Source organism: Carcharodon carcharias, chromosome 7, assembly GCF_017639515.1.
Source record: "Carcharodon carcharias isolate sCarCar2 chromosome 7, sCarCar2.pri, whole genome shotgun sequence".
NCBI classification, from domain to species: domain Eukaryota; kingdom Metazoa; phylum Chordata; class Chondrichthyes; order Lamniformes; family Lamnidae; genus Carcharodon; species Carcharodon carcharias.
In genome coordinates this window covers 24080217-24098275 of record NC_054473.1, presented here as the reverse complement: position 1 = coordinate 24098275, position 18059 = coordinate 24080217, and the positions used below count along the sequence as shown (strand labels likewise).

The 18059-nt window shown below is 40.8% G+C and overlaps 1 protein-coding gene across 1 annotated transcript in view; it reads left to right on the top strand.

Moving 5' to 3' along the window:
* klhdc8b (kelch domain containing 8B) overlaps window positions 1-18059 on the top strand; it is a 129999-nt gene that overhangs the window by 8921 nt on the left and 103019 nt on the right. Inside the window, exon 2 of the mRNA XM_041191980.1 lies at window positions 2781-3521. Within this exon, the coding sequence (XP_041047914.1) occupies window positions 3146-3521 (376 nt within the window). The 5' untranslated portion in view covers window positions 2781-3145. The remainder of the gene's footprint in view (window positions 1-2780; window positions 3522-18059) is intronic.

Genomic DNA, 18059 nt, shown 5'->3' with positions numbered 1-18059 from the left:
CTTTTCAGGAAGAGAGTTCCAAAGACTCATAACTTTCTGAGCAAAAAAAAATTCACCTCAATTCTGTTTTAAATGGGCGACCCCTTTTAAACAGTGACCCCTGGTTCTAGATTCTCCCACAAGAGGAAGCATACTATCCACATCCACCCTGTCAAGACCCTTCAGGATTTTATATGTTTCAATCAATTAGCCTCTTACTCTTCTAAACTCCAGCAGACACAAGCCTAGTCTGTCTAACCTTTCCTTATAAAACAACGCATCCATTCCAGGCATTAGTCTGGTAAACATTATTTGAACTGCTTCCAACACATTTACATCCTTCCTTAAATAAGGTGGCCAATACTGTACACAATATTGCAAATGTGGTCTCACTAGTGCCCTGTACAACTGAAGCATAATCTCCCTACTTTTGTATTCAATTCCCCTCTCAATAAATGATAACATTCTATTAACTTTCCTAATTACTTGCTGAGATGTGTAAGGGGCCAGAATTAGAAGAGTGCAGAGACTTCTAAAATAAAGAAAGACTTGCATTTATAAAGCACTTTTCACAACTTCAGGGCATTCCAAAGAATTTTACAGCTTACTGAAGCACCTTTGAAGTGTGCTCACTACTGTAATGTAGGAAACATGGCAGCCAGTTTGTACACAGCAAGCTCCTCGAGAGCAATGTGATGATGACCAAATAATCTGTTATTCTGATGTTAATTTAAGAAGAAATATTGGCTAGGACACTGGCTCTTCTTCAAAATAGTGCCAAGGGATATTTGATGTTTGCCTGAGAGAGCAGATAGAGCTCCACAGCACCCCCTCAGTACTGCACTAAAATTTTATGCTCCGGTGCATGTCTTGAACCCATAACCTCCGAATTTGGAGACAAGTCTGCTATCAACAGATTGTAAGACTGGAGAAGGTTTCAGTGATAGGGATAAGTGAGGGCATGGAGAAATTTGAAAACAAGGAGAAATTTGAAAACAAGACATTAAATTTCAGCAGCTCATGAGCCAAGATGCAGGCAGAGTTGGGTGATGTTACAGAGCTGAAAATAAGTGATCTTGGTGTAGGCTGTGGATATGTGGTTGGACGCTCACCTCAGGGTCGGAAATTACATCAAGGTTGCTAATGATGCGGTTCAATCTCAGACTGTCACCAGGGAGAAGGATGAAGTCGGTGGTTGTGGCTTGTGTCAGAGCTTGTGATGGAGATCAAAAACAATGCTTCAGTCTTTCCAATATTGGAAGAAATTCCTGCTCAACCAGTACAGGATGTCAGACAAGCAGTCTGACAATTTAGAGACAGTGGAGGGGTTGAGAGAGCTGCTGGTGAAGCAGTGCTGGATGTCATCAGCAAACATCTTGAACCTCATACTGAGCGGTATTTAATTGAGGGGACGGGGGTCTCGCCCACTGGCTGGAGGACCAGTTAGAACCCTGCGTCGCCTCTTTTCGGGAAGGCCTGCCAAACCAGGCACTTAACTGGGCAGCAACGGGCCTTCCCTGGGATCAAACGCCTGAGGGCAGATTTCCTGCCCACCAAGAGCTGAGGGCCAATGCAGCCCTTCATTGCTCGGCAGTGCCAACTGGGAGATGTTGGTTATTGCTGGCACTACACCTACCTGAGACCAAAAATTGTCAATGGACCTTGGCACAGGTAAGTGATGGTGGAAAGGGGTTTGCAGGGAAGATTGGGGAGTGGCTTGGCAGCAAGGGGAAGGGAGTTACTCTCACTGGGCTCCCTTTTCATGATGTCAGGTCCCCCGATCAGGGGTTGAGTGCCTTTGAATGAGGAAGCACCCCTCCCACCCAACCCTATTGCCGCCCCACACAAACCCCCCCCCCCCCCCCGCCCCACACCACCAAACCAGGGAGCCTGCAAGCAATCCTGACAGGGTTTGCTTTTTTGGGCTTCCCACATCCTACTCCCCTGTCTGCTGCTGGGTGATTACCAGTGGTGCAGAATGAGGTCCTCAAGTTGGCATTAATTGCCCACTTAACATCCTCTATTGGTGGCAGGGCAGGCAGGCAGGCAAGTCGACCATAAGTTTAGTCGGGTGTGTGGCAGGAAGGTAGTGGGATCCAAACCCACCACCATCCTGTCTGATTAATTGTACCCCCACTACCAAGCTCACCATGGAGACGGCATTAAAATCTACACATTGTATTTTTGGACAGGGCCAAGGATAGATTCTTGGTAGATTCCAGAGGTCCAAGGTTACCGCCACCAGCTAGGTTGTTCATTAGGCTGGCTGTGAGTGGGAGGTGGCCTACATTATATTATGTCACTGTTTTCCCTCAGTCTGGTAGGGCCTTCAAATTCCCAGAAAATTTCACCCTCCTGGGCATGTCCCTAATTTCAACATTAATATCGGGACAATGTTTCAGGCCAATGAGCTTGCATCAGAAATGATTACGTCTACTCAAAGGAAAAATATGGGTAAAATATCTCTCTGTAAATGTGTAAATATGTGCTATTGTGATCTTAAAAAGGCAGACTTTACAAAATCTGATACAAAAGATTTAAATGTTCACCCAATTTGGATTGTTGCAGATTTAGGTTTAGGCAGTATTAAATAAAATTAGATTTTAGGTGGTGACTTCCGTCACACATCCTGAAGATTACAGAATATGCTAGAATTATAAATGTGTATTAATGTGTGAGCCAAAAATGGATATTAGATATTGTCATAGATGATGAAAACAAATGATTATTTTTAAAGTAGAGAAACATTCACTAATGTAGGAAAACAACTACTGACATTTGCTTTTATTCCTTTAATGAAGGTTTAAGCCATACCTGCCTGAGAAGAATATGAGATGGTAGCCTGTTCTGGGATGCAGATTACTCCATTGTGCTCTCCTTTCCTTCTCAAGTCATTCGTTTCCACGTTCTGCCCTTGGACTCCCAAATGAAAACAACGTTAAAAAGTCAACTTTGTGAAACTTTGACTGAAGCACTCACAACAGAATGTATTCTAGGTTTATCTCTGTGGAATTCCAGTGATCACAATCCTCTTTCCAGTTAGTTATTTCTTGACATGTTTCAGCGATGAGCTCTGCTGTGTTTTCGTGCTCTGGAATATCTAAATAAAGGAATCTCATGTTCTGTGGAGGCTCAGTGAGAACAAATTATTGCTGGAACTTGAGGTATGGCAGTGAGTAGTGTAAAGTCCATGTACTGGGAAGGCTTCCCTCCCATGCCTACCAAGCGTGTGTACTGCACTCCAGTGTATCAGGATAGGCAGTTGTTTGTTCTTGGGGGCTGTAGTGATACAGGATTGCCCCTGGACAAAGTTGAAATGTTGGATGTTGTCAGTCAGAAGTGGACAGAGCTACCCTCAATGCCCACTCCTCGAGCTGGGGCAGCAGCAGTCATTCTGAACAAACAAATCCTCATTATTGGTGGCATGAATGAGGAGCAGAGCCCTTTAGGATCAGTAGACATCTTTAATATGGATGAAGGCAAGTGGGAGAAAAAGGCACCACTGGGACAACCATCAATGGGAATAACAGCTGTCAAGAAAGGTATGTCATTTAATATTTCTCAAACATACTTGAACTTTCAGTGTGGACATGAAGTTACAGATTACAGTTAATTTAATGATAAAACAATCATACAGTATATACTCTACAAAGTATTAAGTGAAGAAATATCTTATATATTGTGCGATAATATAAATTAGGGATTGGTTATAAATTATTTTAATCTGCTTTGAGTTTGTGATATCGACATATAGTTTAGCTTTTATATATGGCAAGCAATGTTAAATAGATGAACTAAATTTAAAATTCCTGTGAAAGGGTTATTGGATCTTGTTTTATGACTTTTCATGATACATACTATGCTATATTAGGGGTCAATCACTAAAGTGCACAGCTCATTATAAGATGCAAAATACCAAGTTCCCAGAACTCTTGATTATTAAAAATGTACTGAAAATGAAATGTTGTGAAAATATTTCACCTTGTAGTTGCATAAGAGAGAACCATGCTTTGATTTCCCTGCTTTTATTCTGTGCTTTTAATTCTAAAGTCGAAAGCTTCCCTAACAACATGGCTTTATGCTGTTCCTTAGCAACAAATAAGATTGAGAAAGGGGACATCATGAGTCCTGAGGAAAATATTGCCTGACAAAATGGATGTAAAATGTTTCCTTTAGAAATGTGCTATTGAAGGAGAGTTAAATGATATATGGGGTGAAAATTGACTTGGGTTGCGACACAAAATAGGTAGCATCGCATCTGATGCCAATTATATGCCCCTGAATATTGGTTGGGCTTATAACGGTTGCAAGCTGTGATGCCATTTGTTTTGTGTGACCATCCAAGGCAGATTTTATCCCTGTAATCTTATTACTATTACTTGTTACAGTGGGAGAAGAAAATGCCATCATTGCATTTGTTTTCTTTTTCCTCTTTTTCTTATGGTGTTAATGTTTATTGGGGATGGAAAACACAGCAGAGGTCATTTTGCATTAATTTGAAAATATTTGGATTATTTGTGCTCTAATTGGGTGGCGCCTCTTATATTGGGAATTTTTTCTCACCATTTTTTATTCATTGATGGGATGTGAGTGGAGCTGGCAAAGCCAGCATTCATTGCCCATCTGTAATGGGCCTTGAGAAGATGGTGGTGAGCGACCTTCTTGAACCGAAACAGTACATGTGGTGTAGATGTACCCAGAGTGTTGCTAGGGGGAGTTAGGGGAGTTTCAGGGTTTTGGCGCAATGATGGTATGATAAAGGAATGGTAATGTATTTTCAAGTCAGGATGATGTGTGACCAGGAAGGAACTTTCATATCATGGTGTTTATACCTGCCTGCCTTGCTGTTCAAGGTCGGTGATGTTTGGAAAGTGCTGTTGAAGGCGATTTGGCAAGTCGCTGTAATGCATCTTGTAAATGATAAACACTGCTGCTGCTTTGCACTGGTGGTGAAGGGAGTGAATGTTTGAGGTGTTGATCAAGCAGGCTGCTTTGTCCTGGATGATATCGAGCTCCTTGTTGGAGCTGCACTCATCTAAGCTTGTGGAGAGCATTCCATCACACTCCTGACTTATGCTATAGCAACATTGCAGGTGAAGGACAAGCAGCTGCTGCCTGTTACTGTTGCCTACTGTTTTGTTTGTGACGTACTGTCTAATGATGTATGATGGTGGTGAGGAAGTGCCCCCAGCTTATGACTGTGTAATGCCAAGCATTTGCCCAATTCCTGGCAGTTATCTAATTCCTTAAGATTTGGTGAAAGATTTCCTCTAGCTATTGGAAAGCTGATTGCTTTGGAGGACGCATGTTCATTTTCTGGTCCTGAAGAGGTATATATTTATCCAAGATACTATCATATTGGCTTGAGGAGTGGGTAAAGATGCATCTTTATTTCCATTTGGCTAAATGAGAAGGCCCCATTTCAAACAGAACTGAATCATAGAACTATGGAATGGTTACAGCACAGGAGGATGCCATTTAGCCCATCCTGGCTGTGCTAGCTCTCTACAAGAGCAATTCACCCAGTGACACTTCCCCATCTTTTCCCTGTAGCACTGAATTGTTTTCCTTTTCAGATAATGATACAATTCTTTTTTGAAAGGCACAGTTGAATCTGCCTCTACCACATTTTCAGGCAGTGCATTCCAGATCCTAAACACTCTCTGCGTGAAAAATCTTTTCCTCATGTCACCATTACTTCTTTTGCTAGTCACCTTAAATTGGTATCCTCTGATTCTCGCTCCTTCCACCAATGGGAACGGTTTCTCGCTATCTGCTCTGTCCAGACACCTCATAATTTTGAATACCTCAAGTTATGATAACACAACTGGAGTATTGTGCCCAGTACTCAGCACACACTTTAGGAAGGATGTGAGTGTGTGCAGAAAAGATTCACACAAATGGTTCCAGTGATGTGGGTCTTTAGTTACATGGATAGATTGGAGAAGCTGTTCTCCTTGTCAAAGAGAAGATTAAGAGATTTGATTGAGGTATTCAAAATTATGAGGTGTCCCCACAGATTAGATAAAATCTGTTCCCATTGGTGGAAGGATCAAGAATCAGAAGACACCGACTTAAGGTGATTGACAAAAAAAAGAAATGGCAACATGAGAAAAAACTTTTTATGCAGCATGTGGTTAGAAACTAGAATGCTGTCTGAAAATATGGTGGAAGCAGATTCAGTCATGGCTCTCAAAAGAAAATTGTATCATTATCTGAAGAGGAAATATTTGTAGGCTTGCAGGGAAAAGGTGGGGGAGTGGCACTAGGTGAATTGCTCTTGTAGAGAGCCAGCACAGCCAGGATGGACTGAATGATATCGTTCTGTGCTATGACCATTCTATGATTCTGTGATTCAGTTCTTCATGAAATGGAGCCTAGCCAAATGGAAATATGGATGCATCTTTACTCACCCTTCAAGCCAATACCATCGTATCTAGGACAAATATGTACCTCTTCGTGACCATAAAATGAACACGTGCCCTCCAAAGCAATCAGCTTTCTAAAATCTCCAGGATATCTTTTACCAAATCCTAAGGAATTGGATAACTGCCAGGAACTGGGCAAATGCTTGGCATTAAACTGTCATAAACTGGAGGAACTTCCTCACCACCACCATCTGTCTTTTACAGACTTCCAGATAGGGATGAGGGGCCTCATCTCTTTTTGTATCCCACTGTGACTTCCTTTCATTGCTTTCCCCAAGCCATGGCTTTGTTGTATAAAACCTTTGTTACATGCTCTATCACAACCTATTGTATTTGTAGCAATCTCCTTTCTTACAATACTCCATGTTGTGATGAAAATCCTACATGTTTTAATGTTAACAACATTGTAGCCTCAATGTTATCCATCTAGCTTATTTGCTTAATAATCTATATGTGTCTATCTTTACAGTATAATGTCTTCAGTCCTGGAATTTATCTTTCTTCAATGCTATCAGCATTTGCCTTCGTTCTGTATTAGTGTTATGACACAGCAGTTGGTAAAGCTGAGTTGTTTAAATCCCAGAGGGAAACTTGAACAAGTGTCATAACCTATATTTTCAATAGGTATGTTTGAGATGCAGCTCTGAATTCAGGAATAAAACCACCAAGCCTCAAGAGGTTTTTATATAAAACTAGATTAAACATTTATTAATTTAACACCAAATTTAAACACGTACACATGTCTACTAATTACTACCATAATAACTTTTAAACAAATCCCCAAAGTAATCACTCCCAGGTAAATCTTCACCAAGGCAATAGTAACCCATAGACACCAGGAAAAGCACATTTGACCTTACAGATTCAAAATGAGGTTCCTTTCAATTTGTTTCCTTCGCAGACATAGTCCTAGGCTTACAGGCTGGTTAAATCTTTAATGCCCCTGACTCACACACACAAACTCCTTTCAGTATATGCCTAGCTTCTCCTTTGAATGTAAATTTTCCATTGCATTACTAGATTCTTTTAATTTTACCTCTCCTGACAATAATCCTTTCATTCCACCAATTCTATTATTGCTTGGTGCCTCCCAGCTAGGTGCAAGATTTCACCCATTCTTCTGAATGGTTTATTCAACAAATGCAAATGTACTCTTTACCTTCCATCCCTTACATTTATCTAATTAACATCTCAATACTATGATACATCAAAGCATCCAGACTAGCTGTCTTTAATCTAATTAAGCCACTCACAGACACACACACAGACACAGACCCATTACAATTGCAATTTAAAAATAGTTTCCAATAACATTATACATTTTAATATCTTTTCATGACCATTAGAATAATGTAAAACATGTCCATATTCTTACAGTAAAGATGCTTTCAGTGAACTGTACCATTGACAGTCTTGACATTAATCAGCAGAGGCTTTTAGTCCAAGTTCAAACTGATCTGAATAATGATAGTGTTATAAAGAAGTTTCATAAGCATATCTAGTATATTAGCAAAATAGGCAGCAGATATAATTTTCTAGTAGATCATGGTTGCAGGTGCATAGCAACAGAAGAAACTGATGAACTAATGAAAAGAATACAGTACCCTCCACTCTGACAGTAGGAAATATCTTAGATTCTTTAAACTCAACAGATGAGATCTAATCATGATTTGTGGAGGAAATTGAAATCTTATTCCACTATTTCCATTGAGTTTCCTGCGCCCATTAGAAGTAATGTATTGAGGCTTCCAAATCTTTTTCAGAGTTAACTCCTAATCAGCTATTTCACCACACCCGTCATGACTCTCACCCTATTTCACTTGTCCTTTTTTTAGAAGGTATGAGGTTGATAACAGATTCCATGATTAACTTGTGAGTGATGGAATCTTAAGAAATTGTTGGTGATTCCAATTGTGAATATTTCTGTCAAGGCAAGATATAATTAGATGCAATAGTCAGCAACTGTACCATAATATATGTTGAAAATATGTTTTTTAGGTATATTTATTCATCACTTAATAGACTTTATTGCATTGTTCATCAAATCTTTGTGATATTCAGTATGGTCTGTCTTCCTAAACATACAAATACATCTCAACTATAAGGGTAACCAATTTTGTTGCTGACATTGCTGTGAAGTATAATTAAAACTGCATCACCTTCATAGAACTATAGAATGATTACGAAATGGAAGGAAGCCATTTGGCCCGTCATGTCCATGCCAGCTCTCTGGAAGAGCAACTCACATAGTCCCACTCGCCTGCCTTTACCCCATAGCTCTGCAAATCTTTTCACTTCAGACAATTATCCAATTCTCTTTTACCTTGCCTGAATCTGCCATCACCACATCTTCATTCTGCAGATCCTAACCACATGTTGCACAAAAACATTTTTCCGCATGCCAACATTGCTTCTTTTGCAAAATACCTTAAATCAATATCCTCTGGTTCTTGACCCTTCTGCCAAAGGGAACCGTTCCTCCCTGTCTACCTTGTCCAGACCCCTCATGGGCAGGATTTTCCCCCTGTCGGGGGCAAAGTTGAAGGGCGGGCTCGCACAGGCACGCTTCCGATTGGCGCCCCCAGTTGGGGGTGCGGCACCATTTTACATGGGTGGGCCAATTAAGACCCACCCAGCGTGACATCCGCACAGAAGCGCTATGTGCTCCCTGTGCAGGCAGTGGGGGGTGGTGGTGGGGGGGGGGGTGGGTAATCCCAAAATTGAGAGTGCGCTTTTTCGCGCATGCGCACGAAAGAGCGCGCTCATCTCCCTGAGGCTAAGTGCAGCCTCAGGGAGATCGACTCACTGTCACATGAGTTGGGACATGTCCATAATTTTTACAAAAACTTTATTAAAATTTTTAAAACCTACATGAAACTTCATCCCGCCCGTGGATGAGGTTTCATGCTTTTTCTAATTCGCGCTGGGGCTCCTGGTCTGCTCGTCAACCTTAAGGTTGGACAGGCAGGTCCTATAATAACTTAATTGACTCTGTCAATGGCCTCAATTGGCCATTGACAGGTCGGTGGGCATGCAGCTGATTTTGCTGTACCCCTGCCTACCTGAAAATTTAAATCGAATGCGGTGATGTTGGGAGTTCCGCCCGACATCATCCTGCGTCATTTTACGCGTTGGCGAGCGGGCCCCGTCCCTGTTCGCTGATGCGTAAAATCCTGCCCCATGATTTCGAACACTTAAAACAAATCTTCACCTAATCTTCTCTTCTCCAAGGAGAACAGCACCAGCTTCTCCAATCTATCCATGCAACTAAAATTCCTCATTCCTCGAACCATTCTTGTGACTCTTTTCTGCACACACTCTAACACCTTCAGATCCTTCCTAAAGTGCATCCAGAATCAGACAGAAAACTCCAGCTGAGGCTGAACCAGCATTTTACGCAGGTTTATCATAACAAGCTTGCATTTGTAATCCATGCCCGTTTACAAAGTCCAGATCCCATATGCTTTATTAACTGGTTTCTCAAACTGCTCCCGCCCCTTTTGGAATTGTACCCTTTACTCTATAACGCAAAAATATTTTGTTACAAGCACTTAATCTCTAAGCAGATAATTTTCATAAAAGTCATCATTGCGTTAATGTATCTGTTGTCAATCTACCATAACACCCTTTTGACTCCTTTCCTATCAATCCAAAAGTTGCCAAATATTTATTTCCTTGAAAGCAGCTCCCCTTTAATCAGAAGCATGCTTCACTCAACTGCAGACTCCAAACTATGGAACATCTTGGTACATATGAAAATAAGTCATTATTCAATTCTTTTAGTAACTGGTTACTACTTTATACTAGATTAAAGCCCTACTACATTTAAAACAAACATGTAACAACTGTGAGATACCATTGTTTTGCAGTGGGCGTTATGATTTGATGTAAAGGTTCTGTGACCCATTGATAAAATGGAGTAATGTGACTGCTGACTCATTCCTTCAATGCTTCCTGCTGCATCTCAGCAACACAGTAAGACTTTCTGTATGCTGTGATTTAAACACTGACATGAACAGAGTGAAGGCAAATAAATTATTTGAAGAAAATCAATTGATTATCATAGCATTTTTTTATTTCTAATGCTGTTTTTTTACCTCATTCAAAATTTAAAACGCACTTAATGTCTCTCAACCATTTAAACTAAATTGTTCAATAACTAAACCCTTATTCCAAATGAGAAACAAGTTAAAACTAGAAATAGCCAAAAAAACAAAATAATGCTTTAGTTTATTTGATACACCACCAGTTTTAACTTGTTTTTTGATGTAAGATCAGGATTTATCTGTTCTAGTTACTTAAGAATTCTGATTGAAAAGTTTCATAGCTAACAATTTGAATTATAGGTGTTAGTATATTTTAAATCTTGTATGAGGCATAAAGCAAACAGCATCAGAAAATAAAAGAATTCAATTCTGTCCTTTTAGAATTAGGGTAAGGTTCTGAAATCCATAGCAAGTCATAAAACAAAATCCATTTGTTGTAAAAATCTAGACTTGTAGTTAAAAAGAATTACATTCTTCAAGATAATTACTACAATGCTCTTGCATTGTGAAGGAACCTTACAGCACTGAATGACAGTGTTGGAGAACCAATGTGTTACAATGTCATGCTGAGAAGTATAAAGTTTTTATGTTATTACAAAGTACTTAAAGAGGCCTGTGCCAGCCTTTTTGAGAAATATCCGTTATATTATCATGTCAGAGAGATAACTGCCGCAAATGAACGTCTCACTATCTATTGAACTTTGTCTTGCATTTCCACCTCCATGCTTTGATGATTTGTTCAGCTATTTATTCATTTTCCTTTATATTTTTCTGGTGAATATTTAACCAAATCCAGGTAAGTATGCTACTGATAAGGAATGAAACAGTTTTCCACAGGTACTTTGTCCTTGCAATATGGATTAATTCTGGCCTATTGCACAAATGTAAAGTTTTACTCTTTTCTGTACTAGCTGGCCTTGTGGCCTCTATATCTTTTCTTCTGTTATTATAGAAATACAACACAAGTACAGTTTGTTAAATGCAATCAAAATAATTGAACATTATCAATATATAGAATACAGTTCTGTTGAAGAGTCATGCGGACTCGAAACATCAACTGTGTTCCTCTCCACCGATGCTGCCAGACCTGCTGAGTTTTTCCAGGTATTTTTGTTTTTGTTATAGAATACAATATTTTGTTTACTATTTACATAATTTTATGATTCAGAAAGGGAATTGACTGTATCTACCCATCCCTAGAAAGTCATTGAATAGCCAAGCTCCAGACTCCTATATATAACCAAGAATTGACCATTCAATCTAAAGCATTTTTATTTGATTTTAGCAAGAGATTAACTGAACAGGGTATGGGATTTCAGCCTTGCTCTTCCAATTTTGTAATATTGACTATTCCAAACAAGCTCATATTTTATGAACAGGATTTGAACCTATTCCAGGTATTCTGTCTATAATAAGTGCAGTATGAATCATACAGGCCTCATTCTAAAAGAAGCACATCTTCAGGCACTGTTAAAGTATATGAAGTACACACTCACTCTGTTGGGATAAAATGATGTGTAATTCATGCTTATTTAAAACTTTTAACCTGCATGAGTTATGATAAAGTACCAGCTACATACCTTTTCATTTCTCTGAAGCGATCTCAGATTACAGATCAAGAGGTGAAGTTTGTCTGGGAGCCCTAGAAATTACATTCATTTAAGAATTTATAAATATGGAAAATTGCAGAATTTCTTCAAGCTACTTTTCACATTATCAGACGAAGGAGGAGAAATCAAATTACTTCCAAAAGCAGGTCTAATTGTATTGTTCAGCTACAAATAATGAAAAACATAGTCTTCCTTTGTGTTTTCAAACTATCTGAAATTATCTCTTTTAAAAGGCAGCTTGACAAATACATGAATAGGATGGGAATAGAGGGATATGGACCCCAGAAGTGCAAAATGTTTTAGTTGATGGGCAATATGATTGGCGCATGCTTGAAGGGCTGAAGGGTCTGTTCCTGTGCTGTACTTTTCTTTGTTCTTTGTTTGTTCTCTTTGTTGTTGACCAGCAAATGCACTGTGATATTTATCCATGCTTCCTTTTACTTTTGCTAGAAAACTGTATTACCACCCACCACTGTAACTGAATTATTGTGTTTATTGGATCTGTCCCAAAGTTTGCTGTTTTACCTGCTGATTTAAGAATTGTTTTGTGTGTTGCAGAGGGTAATACACCATTCGGTTGGCGGGCAGGTGAATAGGCCAGGCAGCCTTTGCATTTCTAACAAAACCTCATCCACGGGCGGGATGAGGTTTCCAATGGTGACTAAACAAAACAATAAAAACTTTTTACCATCCTTTTTCACATGTCCCTCTTCATGCGACTGAGTCACATGTGGGGACATGTTTATAACATATGTAAAAAGTTTATTTTTCATTTTATAATCCTTCAGTCCCCCGAGGCAGCTCCGAGCATCCAGTTCAGCGCTCGAGCTCCTCATGCTCCCTCAGTGCGCAGCACTGATGCTCTTAGTGCGCCTTTCACACCGGCTGGCTGTTAATTGGCCAGCCAGTGTGAAATCACAATCAGAGCCTGATTGTGGGCGATGCCAGTCTTGCGGCCGTTCCTGGGCCCATCTGCCACACCTGCCTGACGAGGGGAATATCCTCCCCTTGGTGTTTACTGACAGACAAGAAGTATGTTTTACTCATCCCTATTAAATTATTGGAGCAAAAATGGACCAGTAATGTGGAAAATACACAGCAGATTCAAGCGAAAAATAGTCATGCAATAACTTTCATCTAATATCAACATATGTTTCCATCAGATGGATAATGTGTTATCAGTACGAAGAGGAGAAAAGGAAAAACAGCCTGGTTCCAGGGGTAATACCTGCCATTGTTGTATCCTAACCCCAGTTTTACTCAACATGGAGACTGCTAAGGATGCCACTCTGATCCCAGGAATGCCATGTTGTGTTTGATGTAAAGTTCCTGACCTTTTCCTATGACCAACAGGCTTTGTTGCCAGGCTCTGAAACATGCAAATCAACAGCTGTTGCCTGACCAGCCAGAGCATAATTCCTAGATAGTTTGGGTCTACTATTAGTCTGTCAGAGAGAGCATATACATATTTGTTTAAGAAATAATTTCCTGTTTGCAGTGATGGAGTGTGGTGCTACATCAATCAAACATAACGAGCTGAAGCTATGCTGATTAGCTTCAAATACAACAAAGTAAAGGTTATTGTTGCACATACAGTATAAAATTAAGCAAACAGATGGACACTATATCAGCCATATTTAACAAAAATAGACTTAAACTAGTATGGTAGGGTGTCTGTGGGCCAAGTCTTTTTTTTGGTACTGCATCGCCTTGAATGATACCAGTTTTATAGAATATTATGACCAAACAGCAAAATACTACAGATGTTGGAAATCTGAAACAGAAGCGGAAAGGAAACACAGACAACATCAGTGGAGACAACAGACATAGCGTTTCAAGTATGGACCCTTGATACAACTGGAAGATATTACAGATGATCAACATTTAAAAAGGAACTGAACAAGAGGGGGAGGAGGGGGAAAAGCAACAAAACCACAAACAGGAAAAAAAATAGCTTCAGTGGAGGACAGGAGTGACATTGGAAATGTCAATAGCCTGACTAGCTATTTTCTGTTTTTAGTTTATACAACTTGTTACACATGTTTAGCTTGTAGCTTCTACTACAATATTTAAAATAGTATCCCTTACAAAACCGCCTGTTGTGACTATTGCATCAAATCAGATTCTTTTTTTGTCCTCTGGTTTAAGTAGTCCCAGTACTGTGTTTTCAGATCCCAGAAGTGTACTTTCTTGTCTCCCTTGAGTTAAGAGCCATTGATATAGACTGTTGGTACAGTTGAATTTTACCAAACAAAGTGGGAGGGGATGTGACACTTTGCACTTATCATCACCTGTTCTAGATCTGCCAAAAAAAGCCTGGAAGACAGGAGTGGGATTGGGGGAGAAGTGGTGGTGGTGGTGGGGGCAGCAGGGGTTGGGGCTGAAATCCTAGCCTAAGTATTTAGAGGCATCATTTATTATTATTTGTCACTATATTGCACTGTGCCTAATATTGTTGCAGTCATGCCACACTCTACTTTGTTGCAATGTACTGTTTGATTGTATGGTCCTGTTTATCATATTCTAGCCCTGTAAGTATGCATGTTCAGTCATTAATATATTTATCATATTTACATTTTTGCTACAGTTAGTAAACAAAGATATCTCCCTGGGCTTCAGTGTGGTTTTGAATCAAGTGGAAAATATAACCCTGAGGAGAGGTGGTAATTTGTATATAATCTCAAGCTCCTTAAAAGGCTACATGTCTCCTATGCTGTAAATTATTCATCTGTGATCAGAATGTGTTATGCTGTTGACACCACCAGGAAATACCCCAAAGCAATTAAAACGAGGTCCATGAATTAAAAGTGCAACCTCCAATGTGGACTGTTAAAGGTTTGCGAGAATTTGTGTAAAGAGGAGTAAAGGTGAATTTCAATCTTAGAGAGGTGAATTTGATGATTAGTTTTTGTGTGGATAATAGCATTGGTTATGCCTGTATAATTGGATTGGGTTTATGCCTTGATCATCTGAATTGGTTTATGTATAAATGCAGTGAGATAGAAGGAAATAAGGGAAGTCAATGTGCTTTACACCTACATGCTCCTCCATTTTTATATTCACAGAACAACACTGTTCTAATGTTATTATCATTTCTGAGTGGCAAGTAGTTTTTTTAAGAGATGGAAAGAAGCATCCACTGACAGTAGAGTTGTGATTCTTTGCACTGGGTTTGGCACATTTTTGTTTCTGTGTATGGCACAATTTGTAAAGATCACTCAAATAGGTTGCTGCCCTTTCTTGGTACTTTGTGCCATGCTGAGGAACTGCAGGAACAATAAAGTTGATGCCAGAGAAGCACAAAAGCAAAACAAAAACAGAATTACCTGGAAAAACTCAGCAGGTCTGGCAGCATCGGCGGAGAAGAAAAGAGTTGACGTTTCGAGTCCTCATGACCCTTCGACAAAAGCAAGCCATGTTCAGCTCTTTCCTTGTCACATCCAATTTCCCCGAACAGCTGTGGTAAAACCGCTGGGAAACTAGGCATTGAACCAACTGAGAATTCTGAATTAGAAAATGAGCAACACTGCCAGGAAATTATTTCAAATGACCTTTTTTTGGCCATGGGCCAGATGATATAAATAGTTGGAAACTGCAGAGATGAAAGTGCTGTAGAAACTAGCATTTTCCTCCCAAATGGCACACTGTTCCTTTCTGTCTCTGGATAAATGTTTGAAAGGCAGGGCTATATTTATCACTCAATGACTGTTGAGAGTGCTCTATATTGTTGCTCTTGGGATCATATAAAGTTGGTATTAAACATGAAGCTTGCAGTAGCACTGCTTTAAATTCACAAACTAACATTAGGTGCCATTAATGGTGTTACTGTGGAGATTTGAGTTTTCTAATAAATTAATATAGCTAGTATATTAATAATTGATAATGTTTTTAAATGTACAAAAATAGTGTTGGGTTTGGAAGACAGTCTTCAGCAACTTCATCTGCCATATGCCATCTCCTGTCCAGAGTCTCTCAGAATCTTACATGTTTCAAAGAGATTACCTTTTATTCTTCTAAACTCCTGAGATTGTACGCCCACTCTACCCACTCTCTTCTCATAGGACAACCCTCTCATTCCAGGAATCAATTTAGTAAACCTTTGTTGCACGTGCTCTAAGTATATAAAAGAGACCAAAACTGTACACAGCACTCCAGATGTGATCTAACCAAAGTTCGGTGCAATTGCAGCAAGAGCTCCTTACTCTTACACTCCAACCCTGTTACAATAAAGGCCAACATACTATTTGCTTTACTAATTGCTTGATGTACCTGCACTTAGCTTTTTCTATTTCTGGAATAAGGATATTCAAATCCTTCTGAACACCAACATTCAATAGTTTCTCACTGTTTAAAAAATATTCTGTTTTTCTATACTTTCTACCAAAGTGAATAACCTCCCATTTCCCCGCGTTATACTCCATCTGCAACTTTGTTGCCCACACATTTAGCCAATCCATATCTCTTTGAAAATTTTGACCTATGCATTCAACTCTCTATTTAATCTTAAGTCAATTTGCCAATTGCTGAGGTAGTAATCCAGAAATCATTATATTTGAGATCCTGATTTTTAATCAGGATCCTAGCTCTTCAAACTTCATTCCCCCTTCTATCTATATTGTTGGCTTATTCATGGACCATGACAGCTTGTTCCTGCCCCTCCCACATCATATTCTTTTGCAGCTGCAAACCTTTAACTGTGGCATCGCACAGGTAACATATCCCTTGGAACTCCTGGATGCTGCTGCAGGGAATTATAGGGCAGGATTTTTCCCCTCGAAGGGCGGGCGGGCCCCAGAATAGCTATGAAACTGACCACTGCCTGCGATCAGGCCCCAATAACGATTTCACACTGGCGGGCCAATGAAGGGCCACCCAGTGTGAAATGTGGTTCCGCACTGGCCAGGAAGGGCCAAGCGGGGTTGGGGGCCTGTCAGCTGTCGGGTCCATTGGCGATCCAGTGGCCAGTTTCAAGGGAATGCTGCCAGGGAAGGACGTCTGTCTGCCGTTGTAATGATGGAGCTGAGTGCGGCTGCAAACGCCAGGCGGGAGGGCATGTCGGGTGGGCGCTCGGTGCCCCCTGTTTTTCTGATGAGTGCCTCGCTGTCCTCCTGGAGGAGGTGGCTGCATTGAGGGACACCCTTGTCCCAAGGGATGGGAGGAAAAGGCTACCGCACCTCACCAAGAGGGCATGGGAGGAGGTGGCAGCCCAGGTGAGTAACCATGACGTGGTGCGGTGCACATGGTTGATGAGCCGGAAGCTGTGTTCAGGAAGGGTGAGTATCATGTTGGCATGGATCAGAGTGCAGAAGTGTTAAGGTGTGGCTGTCCCCCCCATGGACCTCAGGGGTGCTAGAGTCTGAGTGCCAACTGCCAATGACACTGGAGCTGGCCAAGGGGGTGAGCCCTGGTTGCTTGGGCTCAGTGCCTTGCGGCTCGAGGGCCACGAAGCAGATGTGCCCTGCAAAGTGTCCCTCAGCCAGGTTGGCCAGGCTGCATTGGCGCTGCAGGTAGAGAGTGGACTAATCACTGCTCCTATGTCCTTTCAGGAGAAGAGGAACCATAACCAATCTGAGAGGGCAGGTACAGGTGGAGGCCCTCCCCAACCTGCTGCTGCTCTCCCAGTTCGAGCAGGATGCCCTGGAGCTGGAGAGGCGCCACGCTGTGCAACCGGGCGTGGAGAGGCAGGGGTGCCAGGCAAAGTCAAAAGTACAGTGCACAGAGGTGAGACTTTCAGATTGCGCAACCATTCTAGTGTAGTCTCCTCATTGATGGGAGCCTCAGACCTGGAGTGCCCATTGATCATTGAAAGATGATGGCACAATGAGGGACACCCTGAATGCTGATCTCCATTGCCTAACTAGGGTACCTGGCATGCACAGTGACACTGTGATGACTTTAACTAATAACATGAACTCCTTCTCCCTTTTAGGTTCACCAGCAGGTGTCCGATCTGCAGGCCCCAAAGGGCAATAACCCCTGACACCGGAGGACCATCA